Source organism: Saccopteryx leptura, chromosome 2 (genome assembly GCF_036850995.1).
Source record: "Saccopteryx leptura isolate mSacLep1 chromosome 2, mSacLep1_pri_phased_curated, whole genome shotgun sequence".
Classification (NCBI taxonomy): Eukaryota; Metazoa; Chordata; class Mammalia; order Chiroptera; family Emballonuridae; genus Saccopteryx; species Saccopteryx leptura.
In genome coordinates, this window is record NC_089504.1 from 283,258,679 (window position 1) to 283,277,445 (window position 18,767).

At 48.0% G+C, this 18,767-nt stretch overlaps 1 protein-coding gene across 3 annotated transcripts; it reads left to right on the top strand.

The window, feature by feature from the left end:
• Positions 1 to 3: 3 nt before the first annotated feature.
• Positions 4 to 18,767, top strand: ITGA10 (integrin subunit alpha 10). 3 transcript variants are annotated; one of them, XM_066362077.1, is made up of 30 exons: positions 4 to 664; positions 2,119 to 2,230; positions 2,429 to 2,538; positions 2,760 to 2,851; positions 3,071 to 3,185; positions 5,538 to 5,665; positions 5,838 to 5,986; positions 7,272 to 7,422; positions 8,147 to 8,312; positions 8,450 to 8,523; positions 8,957 to 9,104; positions 9,284 to 9,432; positions 9,634 to 9,777; positions 9,918 to 10,121; positions 10,910 to 11,040; positions 12,515 to 12,681; positions 12,772 to 12,914; positions 13,313 to 13,426; positions 13,622 to 13,707; positions 13,863 to 14,004; positions 14,177 to 14,269; positions 14,427 to 14,503; positions 14,661 to 14,750; positions 15,176 to 15,260; positions 15,421 to 15,534; positions 15,924 to 16,004; positions 16,148 to 16,261; positions 17,472 to 17,567; positions 17,827 to 17,940; positions 18,230 to 18,767. In XM_066362077.1, exons 1-30 carry the CDS (start codon positions 613 to 615, stop codon positions 18,299 to 18,301), a joined length of 3,513 nt encoding a protein of 1,170 aa, XP_066218174.1. In that variant the 5' UTR covers positions 4 to 612; the 3' UTR covers positions 18,302 to 18,767. The 3 variants fall into 3 exon arrangements, 2 of the variants coding, with proteins under 2 accessions (XP_066218174.1, XP_066218175.1); XR_010748791.1 differs by lacking the exons at positions 15,176 to 15,260; positions 17,472 to 17,567; positions 17,827 to 17,940; positions 18,230 to 18,767 and having other exon boundaries at positions 16,148 to 16,257; XM_066362078.1 differs by lacking the exons at positions 4 to 664; positions 2,429 to 2,538; positions 2,760 to 2,851; positions 3,071 to 3,185 and having other exon boundaries at positions 692 to 2,230.

Sequence of the window (18,767 nt, forward strand, 5' to 3'; positions counted from 1 at the left end):
ACATAATACTAGGTGGTAGAGATTCAAAAAGCTTAACTCCATGGTCCCAACTTCAGACACTTACAGCCTAGTTAAGAAGATTGAATTCTGATGTTAAAGTAATTATACTGGTTCCACAAAGCACATCCCATATCAGTTCATATTTTATAGTCTCTCCAAAAACTATAGTAATGCCACAAAGCAGCATAGACTAAGAGTCACAAACAGAATTAAGTAGAGTGGGCTGGTAAGACTTATTCATGTTGGGGCTCCCCTTGGTGGATGAGGAAATAAAAACACTGTTACCAGTTCTTTTATTTTTTTCATATCTCAGGTTGAGATAAATAAGATTAGGAAATGAAAAGTATCTATCTTCCACTTCTACTTTTATTTCCAAGCCCAGATGATGCCTCCAGGGGGCAGCACCAAGGCAGAGAGCTAGACTAAGGTCACTTAGTCCTTTCCTCTGTCCGGGGCTCCCCACAGTTCCCCACCATCACTCCTCCCATTCCTTCCAACTTTATTTTTAGCTGGCAGTGGGAGGGGGCAGGATGGGAGGGAAACTAAAGAAAACAGAAAAGGAGAGGGACAGAGGCACAGAGGACTTCTCACACGGACAGAGAACAGCCAGGCATGGAGCTGCCCCTCATCCCTCACCTGTTCCTGTCCCTGATGTACCTGACAGGTGAGGGAGATTAACTTCTTGGTTTCTGATGGGAATTGAAGATACATGGGTTGTCTGGCATTGGCACCTCAGGGTTAAAATTCTTTGAGAGTTCGGGTGAGAGGTTAACACTGAGCCTCCGTTTCCAGTGTGTGTTGGTGTGTGCGTTTGCATGTTTGTATTTTTATGCCCATACCGTATGACTGCTTCAGTATTGAGACTGTCAGGGCCTTGTGTAAGAGTTGTGTCCAATTATCTAAAATCAGTGTCCTGAGCCCTGGAGAAGTGAGGGGGCCAAAAAGAAACATGATGTGACCGTCCATGTGGTTAATCTGATTCCTGTTACCCCCTCCCTACCTCTCTCCCTACCCTTGGTGGTCTCTGGGGCTTGAGGCATAACTGACTAACTGTGTGGTCTGAACTTTGGGATCATCTAACCAATGAGCTACAGTTCCTAGTCATACAGCCCTGCCAGTTTCCTGGATTCAAAAAGGCTCACATACAAAACACCTTTTTGAAAATGAGCATGGTTTGAGACAGAGCTATAGCCATTTGTGGTAATGGTAGTGGGGTAGCCCAGGAGGGGATTGCTTGAAAGAAAGAAGCAAGACACAGTCAGGGAAAGAGCCATGGAAAAGACCAGAGGCTTGGAACTTTTTCTCACCAATGCCCTATAATCTTCGTTTCCTAAAATACCAGCTCTGATTTTAAAGGGATGGGAGGGAAGAATTAGCCAGGACATGATTGGGGGTGGGGTCTTTAGAGTGTGTCAAGAGTTAAGAAAGAGATTCAAGTAGGCAGGGGGCAGTTGGGAGGGTGGGTGTGTTTAGAAAGGAAGCTGGGTGTGGGAAACTAGGATGAGGGGACCCTTGCTAAGGGTAAATGGTAAACTGTGTGTGTGGGCAGGCAAGTGGCCCCACCCAGTTAATTGCCACTGAGGTTTTCAGGGCTGAAATCAACCAGAGACTAGACATTGGAGAATGCATGTGAGCATGTAACAATGATACTGGGAGTCAAGAAGAGGAAGACCCAGACATTCAGTGTCCCTTCATTTCCTGTTCTTACGGTCCTGGTTTTGGAGAATTTGAAAGAAATCGTTGTTCTGGGGCTGCAGACAGTCTCTCTCCATCTTTTGACTCTAGCAGCTTCGAGAGGAGGATGTGTAGGAGGAATGATGTGGAAAAGAGGAACTTGACCCAGACATGTCTGTAAATGAGATTTCGGGGGTTGGAATGGGAATACAGCTGTGCACTAACATGGAAGAGGGCCACAGGCTAGATAGCTGGACCCAAATTTAGGAAGGAAATCATCTTTGCCTGCAGCTTCGAGTACATGACATTGACAGAGGCCAGGATAGCTTATAAGAAATAGACTGATATCAAAACATTTCCTTCACAGCTTCTTTCTGGTTGTGCCTCTCTAGGCATTCATTAGCCTCTCTGCTTCCTGCTAACTTTATGATCCTGGCCTCCCAGGTCTCTCCTCCCCCTTTAACCTGGATGTTCATCACCCACGCCTATTCCCAGGGCCACCCGAGGCTGAATTTGGATACAGTGTCTTACAACATGTTGGGGCTGGACAGCGATGGTGAGGAGGAAACCAGAGGATCGTGGAAGTAGGACTGTGATAGAGCTGTTAAAGGGGAGGCAAGATAGATGGGAGTCGACACTATTCTGGTCTTGTGGAAGTGGCTGGAACTCTAGATTTGCCACCCCAATGCACTTTCCCTCGGGCCCATCTCAAAGGTCATGTTCACACTATGTTGATATTCATATCCTCTCCCAGGATACTGGTGGGTGCTCCGTGGGATGGGCCTTCAGGTGACCGAAGGGGAGATGTTTACCGCTGCCCTGTAGGGGGCTCTCCCAATGCCTCATGCGCCAAGGGCCACTTGGGTAAGAAGATGCCTCCCTCTTCCACTCCTAACCCCTAACCTTTACATACTAATAATTTTGACCCTTTATACCTCACCTTCAGCCCCATAACCCACATACTCCCTGTCCCTAACTTGATCCTGATTTCTTCTTATACTCTTCCAAATTCCCAAAATCACTCTGAACTCAAGCACCTCATCTGTCACCCTATGATCTCATTCTCTTCCACCCCCTCCAACCAGGTGACCATCCACTGGGAAATTCATCTCATCCTGCTGTGAATATGCACTTGGGGATGTCTCTACTGGAGACTGATGATGATGGGGGATTCATGGTGAGCTAAGAAAAGGGTTGTGGCAGGGCCTCTGAAGGTTTGTGACAAAGAACAGTATGGTAAGGGAACCTGATCTAGATGGCAGGGTCAAGGAATTTAAAACCCTAGAAAGTAAGGAGGGGAATCTCAGGAGTGCTCTCAATGCCTCCTTGTACTAGGGGCATGTTCTAAGGGTGCCCTCCCAACTTGGGAGTAAATATCGTCCCCACCTGTCCCCAGGCCTGTGCCCCTCTCTGGTCTCGCGCTTGTGGTTCCTCTGTCTTCAGTTCTGGGATATGCGCTCATGTAGATGCTTCATTCCGGCCCCAAGGAAGCCTGGCACCCACTGCACAACGTAAGCGGAAGAGCCTGAGGATGTAGTCCTCAACTGGGTGCAGGGTGGAAAAAGATGGGGCGTTGGGATTTGATGATTGACAGGGGGCCTGCATGACCACCTTCATTGCTACCTAATGTACCTACATAAACTCCATGTTTCCTAACAGATCAGAATTCAGACTCGGCCTTGGCCGGGTAGCTCAGCTGGTTGGAGTGTTGTCCCTGTTATATGCCAGGGTTGCAGATTTGAGCCCTGGTCAGGGCACATACAAGAGTCAACTGTGAATGCATAAATGGGTGTAATGACAAATCGATGTTTTTCTCTCTTTCTCTAAAAATCAATAAATTAAAAAAAAATTTAATTAAAAAAAAATTCAGACTCTACCAGGGCATTAACGCTCCATGAACTGATTAAACCAACTTCAAAAATTCAAGTCTCACTATATCCCTGCAAACCCCTTGGCTGCAGCATTTACCTCATCTTTCTCCAATGTGTCATCTGTTTTTTGTTTTTGTTCTTGTTTTTTTTGGTAATCAAATTTTATTTAAAGTGAAGATAACACTCTATTTCAATATAGGAGGAAAAGCTGGCTGCTTTAAACTTACTGAGATATATGTTGCTTTCCAAAACAGTTCCTAAATATGAGTAATCTAAGGCATTTTCATATTTGAGTAGATTCAGTTCTTCTACCATAGAACCTAGTCCAGCATAAAATTATGTTAAATCCTTAATATGCTAAGAAAGAGGTTTGGTTAAATAAACATACTCATAATCTGGCTTTTGTGGTATAAATATGTCCTGGGTATCATCTTCCATATGTTGCAGTTCAACATAGAGGTCTGCAGTTCCATTTGCATTAAACTTTCCTTGAATATTTTGGCTGTACTGCTGAAGACGTTTCCATAAATCATTATAAAGGCGCAATAATTTAGGGTATTCTCCTTCAAATGCCTGTTTCAAAAGCATAGAAGAATTTGTTGCCATTTGAAATTGGGAATAAAGTGCTTGAGTAATTGAATTCCAAAATGTGTATAAAATTTCAGGCTGTCCATCCTTAACTATTTCTTCAGTGAAAAAAATGTGAGAAACAGGATCTCTCTTCTTGGTTAATATTTTCTGTAGATGTTGCACCTGTCCACAAACAGTACGAATCTGATCCCCTAGTTTCTCAAAGTTGGTCCAGAGGGAAGCACGAAATGCAGCCGGGTGTCCGGGGGCTGGCGTGTGGAGTGTCCTGGTCCCCCTCTGTTCCCCATCTCCTTCTCTCTGCAGAAACTCTGCACAAACTGGTTTCTCCTTCAGCACTCCGCCATCTTGGCTGCTTCTCCTCTCCTCCATGTGGCCTTTCTCTGCTCTCCTCCTGTTTTTTGTTTGTTTGTTTTTTGTATTTTTCTGAAGCTGGAAACGGGGAGAGACAGTCAGACAGACTCCCGCATGCGCCCAACCGGGATCCACCCGGCACGCCCACCAGGGGGCGACGCTCTGTTGCGACCAGAGCCACTCTAGCGCCTGGGGCAGAGGCCAAGGAGCCATCCCCAGCGCCCGGGCCATCTTTGCTCCAATGGAGCCTCGGCTGCGGGAGGGGAAGAGAGAGACAGAGAGGAAGGAGATGGGGAGGGGTGGAGAAGCAGATGGGCGCTTCTCCTGTGTGCCCTGGCCCGGGACTTCTGCACGCCAGGCCGACGCTCTACCACTGAGCCAACCGGCCAGGGCGTGTCATCTGTTTTTATACCTCCATCTCTTTTGTTTAAAGAGTTCTCCACCCAAGTGCCTATTTTTTTTTATTGTTTGTTTGTTTTTAGACTTTATCAATTTTGGGAGAGAGTGAGAGGGAGAAAGAGAAGGAGAGTGAGAAGTGGGGTGGGTGGGGGGAGCAGGAAGCATCTATTTGTAGTAGTTGCTTCCTGTATGTGCCTTGACCGGGCAAGCCCAGGGATTTGAACCGGCGATTTCAGTGTTGCAGGTCGACATGTGATCCACTGCGCCACCACAGGTCAGGCCCAAGTGCCTATTCTTACATTCTGTCTTTGAACATCTTCAATCTTCAATATCTTCTCAGTTGCTGCCTCCTTTGATTTTCCCATCGTTAGAACTGACCCTCTTTTGTTCTCCCACAGCATAAAGTAGTGCTGTGTTTCTACCTAGTGCTTAATTCCCCCCCCCCTTTTTTTAGTAAATTGCATATATGCTTATCTTTTGTTCATTATTTCTACATTTACCCAGGGCATATCAGATTACCTTTCTTGCATGTCAGAAGTACCTAATAAATGTTTAAATTGAATGTGGCCTCCTGTGATCTCTTCCCTTGTTGCCCCCATGCCCCAATATCCTGTACCCCTCTGCTCTCCATCACCACACCCCTCCTCCTAGGCTGCCCCACATACATGGATGTTGTCATCGTCTTGGATGGCTCCAACAGCATCTACCCCTGGTCTGAAGTTCAGACTTTCCTACGAAGACTAGTAGGAAGACTGTTTATTGATCCAGAACAGATACAGGTAAGAGAAGGCAATAAGGAGGAGCTTGGAGGAGAGAGACAAGAAGAGAGGAGATAAATGTAGGTAGCATCTTTGGTAGTATCCAGATGCTCATCTTCCCTCCTTCATGTACTTTCTTCTCACTCCCTGCCTTCATACACCCATTTCATTTGACTGTATACTTTATTATCAGGTGGGACTGGTACAGTATGGTGAGAGCCCTATACATGAGTGGTCCCTGGGAGATTTCCGAACCAAAGAAGAAGTGGTGAGAGCAGCAAGGAACCTGAGCCGGCGGGAGGGAAGAGAAACAAAGACTGCTCAAGCAATAATGGTGGCCTGGTAAGGCACTGGGAAGGGAATGTGGGAGGCCAGAGTGAGAAGGGTCTAGAAGGGTTAGGGGAGGGTTTAGAGCAGGGGTCGGGAATCTTTTTGGCTGAGAGAGCCATGAACGCCATATATATGTATGTATATATATATATATATATATATTTTTTTTTTTTTTTTTGTATTTTTCTGAAGCTGGAAATGGGGAGGCAGTCAGACAGACTCCCACATGTGCCCAACCGGGATCCACCTGGCATGCCCACCAGGGGGCAATGCTCTGCCCATCCAGGGCGTCGCTCTGTCGTGACCAGAGACACTTGAGCGCCTGAGGCAGAGACCAAGGAGCCATCCCCAGCGCCCGGGCCATCTTTTGCTCCAATGGAGCCTCGGCTGCGGGAGGGGACGAGAGAGACAGAGGAAGGAGAGGAGGAGGGGTGGAGAAGCAGATGGGCGCTTCTCCTGTGTGTCCTGGCCAGGAATCAAACCCGGGACTTCCGCACGCCAGGCCGATGCTCTACCACTGAGCCAACCGGCCAGGGCCAGCGCCACATATTTTAAAATGTAATTCTTTGAAAGCCATACAACGACTCGTGTACTTTATGCATTATCCAATAAAAATTTGGTGTTATCCCGGAGGACAGCTGTGATTGGCTCCAGCCACTTGCAACCATGAACATGAGCGGTAGAAAATGAATAGATTGTAACACATGAGAATGTTTTGTATTTTTAACGTTATTTTTTTTATTATTAAATATTTGTCTGCAAGCCAGATGCAGCCATCAAAAGAGCCACATCTGGCTCACGAGCCATAGGTTCCCGACCCCTAGTTTAGAGTGAAGCATGCACATCAGTAGATGCTGCTTCTTTTATCTCTGCAAATAGAACACTCTCTTTCTCTCTCTCTCCCTCCCTCCCTCCTTCCACTCCCATTTGATCTTGGCCCTTAGATTCTCTACCACTCATGTTCTAACGCACTTTCTAAACACAATTCAAACTCATCCCGGGAAGACTAGCCTGATGTGACCATCCTTCTTTATTCTATATTCCCTTAGTATTTGTCAAGGAATTAGTGCACTTTATACTTACTTGCTTTTATGATATGCTGCTCTGTATGTTCTCTGTATGCTCTATGATATTCAAGCATTTGAGCTTTAACTGTGTGACAGCTCCACGTTAGACACTGTTGGGGGGATGGTCTAAAAGACAAGATGCCTGACCTTGAGGAACTGCCGACACTGTCAAATTCCATGTGTGTGTATCTGTGTACATCTGATCACCCCTCTTTTCTCTCTCTTTTCAGCACAGAAGGATTCAGTCAGTCCCGTGGTGGCCGACCAGAGGCTGCCAGGCTTCTAGTGGTTGTCACTGACGGAGAATCACATGATGGAGAGGAGCTTCCCGCAGCACTGAAGACCTGTGAGGCTGGAAGAGTGACACGCTATGGGATTGCGGTGAGACTCTACTCTGGATCTGGAAGGATGTGGGGGAGAGGGTGATATTAAGAACTGGAAACTTGTGCCTGACCAGGCGATGGTGCAGTGGATAGTATGTCAGACTGGGATGCAGAGGACCCAGGTTCGAAACCCCAAGGGTGATATTAAGAACTGGAAACTTGTGCCTGACCAGGCGATGGCGCAGTGGATAGTGTGTCAGACTGGGATGCAGAGGACCCAGGTTCGAAACCCCGAGGTCGCCAGCTTGAGCGCAGCTCATCTGGCTTGAGCGTGGGCTCACCAACTTGAGCACAGGGTCGCTGGCTTGAATGTGGGATCATAGACATGACCCCCTAGTTGCTGGCTTGAGTCCAAAGGTCACTGGCTTGAAGCCCAAGGTTGCTGGCTTGAGCAAGGGGTCACTCGCTCTGCTATAGCCCCCTGGTCAAGGCACGTTTGAGAAAGCAATCACTGAACAACTAAGGAGCTGCAATGAATTGATGTTTCTCATCTCTCTCCCTTCCTGTCTGTCTGTTCCTATCTGTCCCTCTCTCTGACTCTCTGTCTATCTCTGTCAAAAAAAAATAAAAAAAAATAACTCAGAACTTGATAAAAATGGTCATGAACCACTTCTAGTCAGCCACATTACCCTTCCTTCACTTCAGTTGGCCATGTTCTGTACCAGCTCTGAATATCTCACTCCACACAGCTTACAGATCCTACCTTGATCTCCTGATTCCAGGTCCTCGGTCACTACCTCCGGCGGCAGCGAGACCCTAGCTCTTTCCTCCGGGAGATCAGAGCCATCGCCAGTGATCCAGATGAGAGATTCTTCTTCAACGTCACAGATGAAGCTGCACTGACTGACATCGTAGACGCCCTGGGAGACCGGATTTTTGGCCTTGAGGGTAATGATTACCCTTGAAGAAATGGAGGACTGGGTAGGGGGAGTTCTGGAGTGTAGGTAGGGTTTGGAATGAGTTCAGTAGGCTCAAAGGGAAAACTGCCTTCCCTGATGTTGCCTCAATGTTTCCTCATGCTCAAGGGTCCCATGGAGAAAACGAAAGCTCCTTTGGTCTGGAAATGTCTCAGATTGGCTTCTCTACTCATCGGTTAAAGGTTGGACAGTCTGACCCCTCCATCACCCTTCTTAACCTCTGACTCCTTCCAAGCTCTGACTCAGATAACTTCAACCCAGGGCTCTTCTGTATTTCTCCTTTAACCAATTCTGACCTGCTCATGTCTTTCAAACTGACCCAGCATACCTTCAGTGACCCTGGTCCTCTTACTGCTGGAGAGTTTTGGGTTTTTTTTAAATAATCTTTTTACCTATTGATTTTTAGAGAGAAAGAGGAAGGGGATGAGAGAGAAACATCAATTTGTTTTCCACTTATTTGTGCATTCATTGGGTGATTCTTGTATGTGCCCTGACCAGGGCTTGAACCTGCAACCTTGGCATATGGGGATGACACTCCCGGTCAAGGCAAGAGCTTTTTTTTTTTTTTCTTATTCCCTATTGTCTTTTCAGTGACTATCTGGTTCTCCCCTATAGGATGGCATCCTCTTTGGGATGGTGGGGGCCTATGACTGGGGGGGCTCAGTGTTGTTATGGCTTAAAGAAGGTCACCGGCTTTCCCCCCCACGGATGGCCCTGGAAGATGAGTTTCCCCCTGCGTTGCAGAACCATGCGGCCTACCTGGGTGAGTAGCGGAGAGCTGTGGAGGGCTGGGAGGTGGGGCAGTGCTTTCCCAGTCTGGGGTATGATGTACTACTCCCTCTTAACATATGCATTTTCTGACTGATCTCCTGTTTCAGGGGACCCTCCCACTCCGACCCCATCTTCTTTTCCTTTTACCCCTTATTCCTTGCTCACTTCTAGGTTACTCTGTTTCCTCCATGTTTTTGCGGGGTGGACGACGCCTCTTTCTCTCAGGGGCTCCTCGGTTTAGACATCGAGGAAAGATCATCGCCTTCCAGCTTAAGAAAGATGGGACTGTGAGGGTTGCGCAGAGCTTTCAGGGGGAGCAGGTAGGGTAGATGGGACCCTTGTATTCCAATGGGAATCCAGTTTGTAGGGGAAGAGAGGGGTCTAAAAGGTCTGTGCTGAATTCTGGTTGGCAGAGGCTGTCAGGGCTGTGAGGATCATACTGACAGGCTGGTTGGTGCCTCCCTCTTGTTCACAATCACCTTCCCTTTTCTCTGGGATCACCACTCCCCACCGCTCCCCAGATTGGCTCATACTTTGGCAGTGAGCTCTGCCCATTGGATACAGATGGGGATGGAACAACTGATGTCCTACTTGTGGCTGCCCCCATGTTCCTTGGTCCCCAGAACAAGGAGACAGGACGTGTTTATGTGTATCTGGTGGGTCAGGTGAGACTTATTGGGAGCCCCTAGAACTTGATTGTAGGTGGTAGAGGGAAGGAGGGAGAACGGGAAGGCACATATATATTTGAGGACTGGCTGAGAGGTCGGGACTCTCAGATCACCTCTCTTTTCTCCACCTCCACCAGCGGTCCTTACTAACACTCCAGGGAACACTTCAGCCAGTTCCGCCCCAGGATGCTCGGTTTGGATTTGCCATGGGTGCTCTTCCTGATCTGAACCAAGATGGTTTTGCTGATGTGGCTGTGGGAGCACCCCTGGAGGATGAGCACCATGGGGCACTGTACCTGTATCATGGTACCCAGAGTGGAGTCAGGCCCCATCCTGCCCAGGTCAGGAGTGCCCAAATAAGGCAGGGGCATGGTGGGAGGAAGGCAAAGGGAGATGTGTTCTTTGCTTATCATTGCTCCCCGGGACTTGAGATCCAAACTGAACAAATGCTTTTTTATCAGTACAGTAGTCCCCTCTTACCCACGGGGGGTATTTCCAAGATCCCCAGAGGATGCCTAAACTGCAGATAGTACCAGACTATATAAATACTGTGTTATGCATTTGTTCCTGTATATGCATACCTATGATAAAATTTAATTTATAAATTAGGCACTGTTAGAACAATTATAAGAATATATTATAATAAAAGTTATATGAATGCGGCATTATTAAATAAAATAAGGGTTACTAGAACACAGCAGGGTGACACCTCAGCAGTTGGTCGGAGAGCTGAGATGGCTGCTCAGTGACTGACAGTGGGGGGCACACACAGTGCGGGGACAGTGGACACAGGGATGCTTCCTGTCCCAGGCGGGACAGAGTGGGGCATCTTCAGAGTCCACCCACCTACTCAGAATGGCACACAGTTTAAAATTTATGAATTTTTCATTAAATATTTTTAGACCAGGATTGACTATGGGGAACAGTGGAAGGTGAAACCATAGATAAGGGGGGAGGACTGTGGTTAAAAAGTTGAGTTGGGGGGTAGGATACAAGTTGCTGTACTAGGGTCTCCTGAATACAGGCAAAGTTATTTCTTCCCATGCCTGATCAGAGAATTAGGAGCCATGTGGGAGGTCTGGGAAATCAGGTGCCTGAGTCCCCACCATCTCCCCTCTCTTCCTTCCAGCGGATTGCTGCTATCTCCATGCCACAGGCTCTCAACTACTTTGGTCGAAGTGTGGATGGCCGGTTAGATCTGGATGGAGATGACTTGGTAGATGTGGCTGTGGGTGCCCAAGGGGCAGCCGTCCTGCTCAGGTGTGTGGTGTCCCATCCTAGGTAATAGTGGACAACATAACAAAGCTGTTAAAAGCAAGGGATTTGGAGTCACGGGACTTAGATATGGATTTTTGATCAACTTATTCTGTGTCTCGATTTCCTAGTTTTTGTTTTTGGGGTTTTGTTTTGTTTTTTGTATTTTTCTGAAGTTGGAAACGGGGAGGCAGTCAGACAGACTCCTGCATGCGCCCGACCGGGATCCACCCGGCACGCCCACCAGGGGGCGATGCTCTGCCCATCTGAGGCATTGCTCTGTTGTGACCAAAGCCATTCTAGTGCCTGAGGCAGAGGCCATGGAGCCATCCCCAGCGCCCGGGCCAATTTTGCTCCAATGGAGCCTCAGCTGCAGGAGGGGAAGAGAGAGACAGAGAGGAAGGGGGGGAGGGGGGGAGCAGCAGATGGGCGCTTCTCCTGTGTGCTCTGGCTGGGAATCGAACCCGGGACTCCTGCACGCCAGGCCGACACTCTACCACTGAGCCAACCGGCCAGGGCCTCGTTTTCCTAGTTTTTAAAGTGGGAATAATAATAGTATCTACCTTATAGGCTTATTGTGAAGATTAAATGAGATAATCTATGTAAAGATCTAATACAGTGCCTAACACATAGCAAGTACTTATTAAATGTAAGCTGTTATCTCACTTATGTCAGCAGACTCAGGGGAGGCTGGCACAGGCACCCTAGCCCTTCGTTCCTTCCTTTGACTTCAAGGAGGCAAACACTGGGAAGTGCCTTTTTCAAGGGTTTTCCTCCTGATACTAGAATTTCTTTCTTTTTCTTTTTCTTTTTTCTTTCCCTCCCTCCCTTCCTTCCTTCCTCCCTCCCTCCCTCCCTCCCTCCCTCCCTTCCTTTTCTTTCTTTCTTTCTTTCTTTCTTTCTTTCTTTCTTTCTTTCTTTCTTTCTTTCTTTCTTTCTTTCTTTCTTTCTTTCTTTCTTTCTTTCTTTCTTTCTTTCCCCTCCTTCCTTCCTTCTTTCCTTCCTACCTTCCTTTCTTTTTTTTTTTTTAAAGAGAGGAAGGGAGGGAGAGAGAAACATCAATTTGTTGTTCCATTTATTTATGTATTCATTGGTTGATTCTTGTATGTGCCCTGACTGAGGATTGAACCTGCAATCTTGGCGTATGGCGATGCTCTAACCAGCAGAGCTACCCAGCCAGGGCTACTGCTAGAATTTTTTTTTAACTTATTGGAATGACATTGGGTCACAAAACCATACAGGTTTCAAGTGTATAACAGGGGTCCCCAAACTTTTTACACAGAGGGCCAGTTCACTGTCCCTCAGACCGTTGGAGGGCCGCCACATACAGTGCTCCTCTCACTGACCACCAATGAAAGAGGTGGCCCTTCCGGAAGTGCGGTGGGGGGCCGGATAAATGGCCTCAGGGGGCTGCATGCGGCCCACGGGGCCGTAGTTTGGGGATGCCTGTGCTAGAATTTCTTTCCCACCCCATTCCTAGCTCCCGACCCATTGTCCACCTGGCCCCTTCACTGGATGTGACCCCACCAGCCATCAGTGTGGTTCAGCAGGACTGCATGCGGAGAGGCCAGGGGGCAGCCTGCCTGTCTGCAGCCCTTTGCTTCCAAGTGACCTCCCACACTCCTGGCCGCTGGGATCACCGATTCTGTGAGTGACTACAGTACTAGGCAACCCTCCACCCCTTGCCTGCTTTGGTCTCTGGACCCTCTCCAGCCTCACTTTTCCTGGCCCATTCAGATATGAGGTTTACAGCATCACTGGATGAGTGGACAGCTGGGGCTCGAGCAGCGTTTGACGGCTCTGGCCAGAGGCTGTCCCCTAGGCGGCTCCGACTCAATGTGGGGAATGTCACCTGTGAGCAGCTGCACTTTCATGTGCTGGTGAGGAGGGGATAGGAACTGCTTTGCATCAGGGCCTGGGGCTGAGGGGAAGGCTGGATAAAAGGAGGGATTTCTGCTGGATTTTCAGAAATTCAGACTTTGGGGTCAGGATGCTCTGGGTTTGAATCCTAACTTTGCCATTTATCATCTGTGCAATCTGGAAAGTCTTGTAACCTACAAACCTCAGTTTACTTGCCTGCAAAGTGGGAGATAATAATAAATGCGTCATAGGAGCTGTATTAGAAATAAATGTGATAGTATTGATAAAAGCTTAGGACAGAGCCCACCACACAGAAAGTACTTAGTAAATGATCATTATAACTATCACATTCTGCCAGAGGCCTGGGTTGTACAACTAACTGTGGCTTCCCATGATCTTTTTCTCTGGTTTCTCTCAGGATACATCAGATTACCTCCGGCCAGTAGCCTTGACTGTGACCTTTGCTTTGGACAATACCACAAGTCCAGGACCTGTGCTGGATGAGGGCTCACCGACCTCTATACGAAAGCTGGTCAGCAGTACCAAGCCCTGCCCTGCCCCTGGATCCCAGCACTGTCCTGCTCAGTGGATTCAAGAGAAAGGGGAGGGAGGAGACCTGAGATCACAGTGAAGTCTGACCTGGGAACCCACTCTTCTCTTTCCATTTTTCTTTTACTCCATTCTTCTTGCTTTCCTCTCAGCCCTTAGCCCCTTCTCTCTCCTCTAGATCCCCTTCTCAAAGGACTGTGGCCCTGACAATGAATGTGTCACAGACCTGGTACTTCAAGCTAATATGGACATCAGAGGCTCCAGGTGGGATGGACATGAACTGGTCCAACCAGGGTGGCCCAAGCCAGACTGGAAGGGCCTAGAAGGGAACTGGAGGGTTGCTCCTTACCCAGGAAAACAGAAGTGGGGCTTTTGGTATTCCCTCAAATCCCTAGTTCTCCCTTATCCACCACTCCTAGGAAGGATCCATTCGTGGTTCAAGGTGGTCGGCAGAAAGTGCTGGTGTCAGCAACTCTGGAGAACAGGAAGGAAAATGCCTACAACACTAGCCTGAGCCTCAGCTTTTCTAGAAACCTGCACCTGGCCAGCTTCATCCTTCAGGTACCCGTGGCGGAGGGGTTTTAGGAGGGGTCAGAGAAGAAGGAAGAAGAAGATTGGGGTACTGTCCTCAGCTCTGAGGGGCTCTAGAAAAGGGCTCAGTGTTCAGAGGCTGCAGGCAGGAGAGCAGTTGCAGTCCCAGCTCCAGCTGCCACCCCCACCTCTCTGCTCCCAGAGGGACAGGCCAGTGAAGGTGGAATGTGCAGCCCCTCTGCCCCATGCCCACTTCTGCAGCGTGGGACATCCTGTCTTTCAGGCTGGCGCCAAGGTAAGCTGGGGCCCAGCATGAGGAAGGGGCTCTGAGAGCGCAGGGGCTGGAATCCGCAGGGCCTGGCAGCTTGGAGAGAGGCACACAAGGGCTCCTCTTCCTCTGTAGCTGTCCCTTGAATAGGAATCTACCATGACACTATGTCTCCTGCCTCCAGGTGACCTTTCTGCTAGAGTTTGAGTTTAGCTGCTCCTCCCTCCTGAGCCAGGTCCTTGTGAGGCTGAGTGCCACCAGGTAAGAACAAAGGGAACCTCTCCCGGCCCTCTCTCACTGGGGCGTGGTAGTTGTGGTGATGTGTGTGTGGGGGGGAGGGGAATAAATAGCACTGACCCCTCTACTCCCGAGAGGGGTGTCTGGGAAGGGGTGTGAGCCTCTCCCCACGGCTCTGCAGCAACAGCCTGGAGAGAAATGGGACCCTTCAGGATAACACGGCCCAGACCTCAGCCTACATCCAGTATGAACCTCATCTCCTCCTCTCTAGGTACGGCTCAGTTCCCCTCTGGGGCCCCCACCCCCACTCCGACCCCAGACTCACACTCTTTACATGTCTGCCTTTCCTTCCATGTGCTTCCGGGTTTCCCCAAACCCCAACCACTGGGACCGCTTCATCTTTTTGCACTCAATTCCACTCATGAGAAATGTTTTCTTTTAAGCATTTTACTTTCTCCCTAGGTATTAAGCTTTGCTGGGCCCTCGGGATTAGAACAAGGTTAGGGGGTTATGGGATATGGCAATAGAGTTTGTTAATCTGTGTCATGTCCCATTTCTGTCTTCTCTGTGTACCCCCATCTCTTTACCCGTGTGTTGTCTTGGCCTTCCCTAAATATATATATATATGCTGACCATATGCCTCTGTGTCTGTGTCATGACTGTGACCATGTACTTCCTGACTTGGTGTCCACACAGTGAGTCCACTCTGCACCGCTATGAGGTTCATCCATATGGGACCCTCCCAGTGGGTCCTGGCCCTGAATTCAAAACCACTCTTAGGGTGAGAAGCCGGAGGGGCATTCATATGAGCAGGGGGAGGGGGAGGCATCCTGGGAAAGGATGGGAGAGTCTTTCTTAGATGTGAGTCGTAACTAGGATAAAGGAACACAGACGAGGGTCTTCTGTCTCCTGCTTCTTCCCATTTCCAATTCTCCTTTCAGGTTCAGAACCTTGGCTGCTATGTGGTCAGTGGCCTCATCATCTCAGCCTTCCTTCCAGCTGTGGCCCATGGGGGCAATTACTTTCTGTCACTGTCTCAACTCATCACTAACAATGTGAGTCTCGGCTAGGGGTATGTAAAGCCCTGCCACCTTGATCCGGTGGGCTCACCAGTTCCTTATCTGCTGGGTCACTGCTCTCAGGGCTCTTCCTCTGGGGGAACTTTCTTTTGCATTTGTGGCTTCTTTGAGAAGAAAGAGATTACCCCACTACAAGAGTGGATAGAAAGCTGTGGCCCGATAACTTGGTTGGTTGGAGCTTCATCCCAAAGCACAGAGGTTGCTGGTTTGATGATCCCGTCAGGGCACGTACAGGAACAGCTCTGTTTCCGTCTCTCTGCCTTTCTTTCACATACACACAAAAAAGTGTGGATAGTATGCTGTTGCTCAGCCTGAGCGGCTGGCCTCTCACTCCCAAGAGTCCCTCAAGTTCAATCTTCCTCCAGGCAAGCTGCACAGTGCAGAACCTGACTGAGCTGCCAGGGCCCCCTGTTTATCCAGAGGAGCTTCAGCACACGAGCAGACTGGTATGAGTCACAAGAATGTGAAAAATATGTCCAGAGTAGGAGCAGTAGAGTTTGGAGCCTTGGGACTGGGATAAAACATAGATCGGGAAGTGGGGGATCTTTCCACCCCAGGTCCTAATCTGTCTCTCTCTCTCTTCTGGTAGAACGGGAGCAATACTCGGTGTCAGGTCGTGAGGTGCCGCCTCGGGCAGCTTGCGAAGGGGACCGAGGTCTCTGTTGGACTACTGAGACTGGTTCACAATGAATTTTTCCGGAGGGTAAACCTTTCATTTCCTACTACTCTCCCCTTCTGCTCCTGTCTGGAATTGACCATAGGCTTTAGAGGTAAACAGACCCATGTTCAAGTTCCACTTTGCCTCTTACTAGCTGTTGTACCTTAAGCAAATTATTTCATCTCTCTAAGCTTCTTTCTTCTCACTCTAAAATGGGGGTGATAATACCTACTTTAAGTGGTTGCTGTAAAGAATAAGTGAATAATGATGTGGACTCACTAAAAGAAGTTATTATCCTCCATTTATCATCCCTTAGTGCTATACCAATAATCAATCAATTTTGATAGGATACTTAAATTCAATCAATTTATAATCTATCAAGTGCCTACTAGGAGACACTGAGACCATCCCAACATTTAGCACCATACTTAACTCATTGTAGTGACTCAATACATTTTTGTTAAATGAATAAATAGTTGATATTACATGCAAGATATATATTATAAGGTGTTTAGAAGCAAGATTATATAATGGGAAGATCTAGACTTTCTAAAGTTCTCTAAAGCTAGGGAGATAACATTGAACTTAATATGATTGGCAGTTAGTAGTCAGTGCGAATTCCTGAGCAGGGAGATGACATTTTAATTATAACAGCTATTTGGTACTAGGGGCTTTTAACTGTGTTAAATAACACAATATCCTTGGGAGGTAGGCATATGTTTTAGGGAAGTTACCTCTCTAAGTCTGGTTCTCTCTGTATCTCTCTTTGATATCCTTTTTTCACTCATTCATCTATTCTTTTAACAAAGATTTATTGAGAAACCACTAGGTACTTGGCACTGTGCTAGGTACTAGACATTAGTATAAGACATAGCCCTTGATTTCAAGTATCTTAGAATTCAGTGGTGAAACACAGAAATGTGAACAGAATATTATAACCTTATCAGAGGTGGTGAGAGTTAGAAGGAAACACTCCCTAATTCCCAGAGGAGATGACATCTAAACTTCCACCTAAAGGAGGGGTAGGGTTAGCGAAAGAAAGGGAAGTTGAACGCATTTCAGGTAGGAGAGACAATATAACAGAAGACCAGTGGCTTCTTCTAATACCCTTCTTCTCTTTCTGCTTGGTCTCCAACCTTTTCTCCTGGTCTTGAGGGTCCTGAAAGTTGTGTCTCTGAGCCTCATCTTTGCTATTGGGGCTCCACAACCTAATGATGGCTCACTTTAAATGTCTACCTGTCCACTTGTTCCACAGGCCAAATTCAAGTCTCTGACAGTGGTCAGCACCTTCGAGCTGGGAACTGAGGAAGATAGTGTCCTACAGCTGTCTGAAGCTTCCCGTTGGAGTGAGGTGGGCTGGAGGCTGAGTTTGAGAGCTATGAAAATAGTGAGGGTGGAGTGGGGTAAGGACACCTGTGGGCTTTTTTTTTTTTTCCAGAACAGAAGTGTCTTCATTAGACTGCAATCTGGGAGTCAGAAGTGATAAATCAGAATGCTAGGATCCCGCTGCCTCCATTCCTGCCTCAGTTTCAGGCCTTTGCTATCATGTGGGGTGAGGCTGGCTGGATGAAAGGGTGCAGCTAAAAAATACAGCTCTCTGCCCCCTACAGAGCCTCTTGGAGGTGGTTCAGAGCCGCCCTGTCCTCGTCTCCCTGTGGATCCTTATTGGCAGTGTCCTGGGAGGGCTGCTGCTGCTTGCTTTCCTGGTCTTCTGCCTCTGGAAGGTAAGCACAGCTTTAGTTGGAAGTATGAGGCATGGTGCCCATGAGTTGAGGGATCCTTGGTTATAGCAGGGAAAACTGGGTTTGTGCTAGACAGGCTGTTGGTGTCGTGCCTGGGTCTCCTTCCCTGTACTCCACAAACACTGGTTGAATTAAACTAAGCCAAACAAAATAAGTTTGAACTTCATGTTTGGAAGCAGAACAAAAGTGAAAGCTTCAGATATGTCTGAGGGCTGCTGGCAAGATCCCCAGGCAGGGCATTTGACAATAACTCTTATCTCTGTCTCTATAGCTTGGCTTCTTTGCCCGTAAGAAGATCCCTGAGGAAGAAAACAGAGAAGAGAAATTGGATCAACAAATGTAGAATAAAGTCCTAGAAAGTCCTCCCTGGAAGCTTCTCCAAAAGACTTGCAGAAAACCCGGGGCTTAGGGGCTCAGATGGGACAAGAATAAGCCTCTGGACTGTCTCCCCAGACCTGAACCCTGACTTGACTTTTGAGTCATGAGGAAGCTGCTGGCAAGAGATGAGGCCTTACCTCAGACAAGAAGGGCTGGCACCCAAACTAGGACCACTCCCACTGTCTGCTTTCCTCCTTAGGATCCTGGTTCTACAGCCAACACTGGGGCCTTTTTCCCTATCCTCAGGAACCAAGAATTTTTTTTTGTCGAGGTCTCTGACTCCTTTCAGATTCCCTCTACATCCTCCTTCACAATTTAGAAAGGGTATATCTTCCTCTGTTACCTGCCTCTCACCTCCTGCCTACTCTCCACTCCACAGGAGGGAGCTGACGTTGGCTTGAAAGAAGTAAAGTCAACATCTGCTGTTTTCC

Coding starts and splice junctions, on each gene's coding strand:
- ITGA10 (XM_066362077.1), top strand. CDS start 613: ATGGAGCTGCCCCTCATCCCTCACCTGTTCCTGTCCCTGATGTACCTG. Junction 2,539..2,759: donor ATGCGCCAAGGGCCACTTGG/GTAAGAAGATGC, acceptor CCCTCCAACCAG/GTGACCATCCACTGGGAAAT. Junction 16,005..16,147: donor TTCAGCACACGAGCAGACTG/GTATGAGTCACA, acceptor CTCTTCTGGTAG/AACGGGAGCAATACTCGGTG.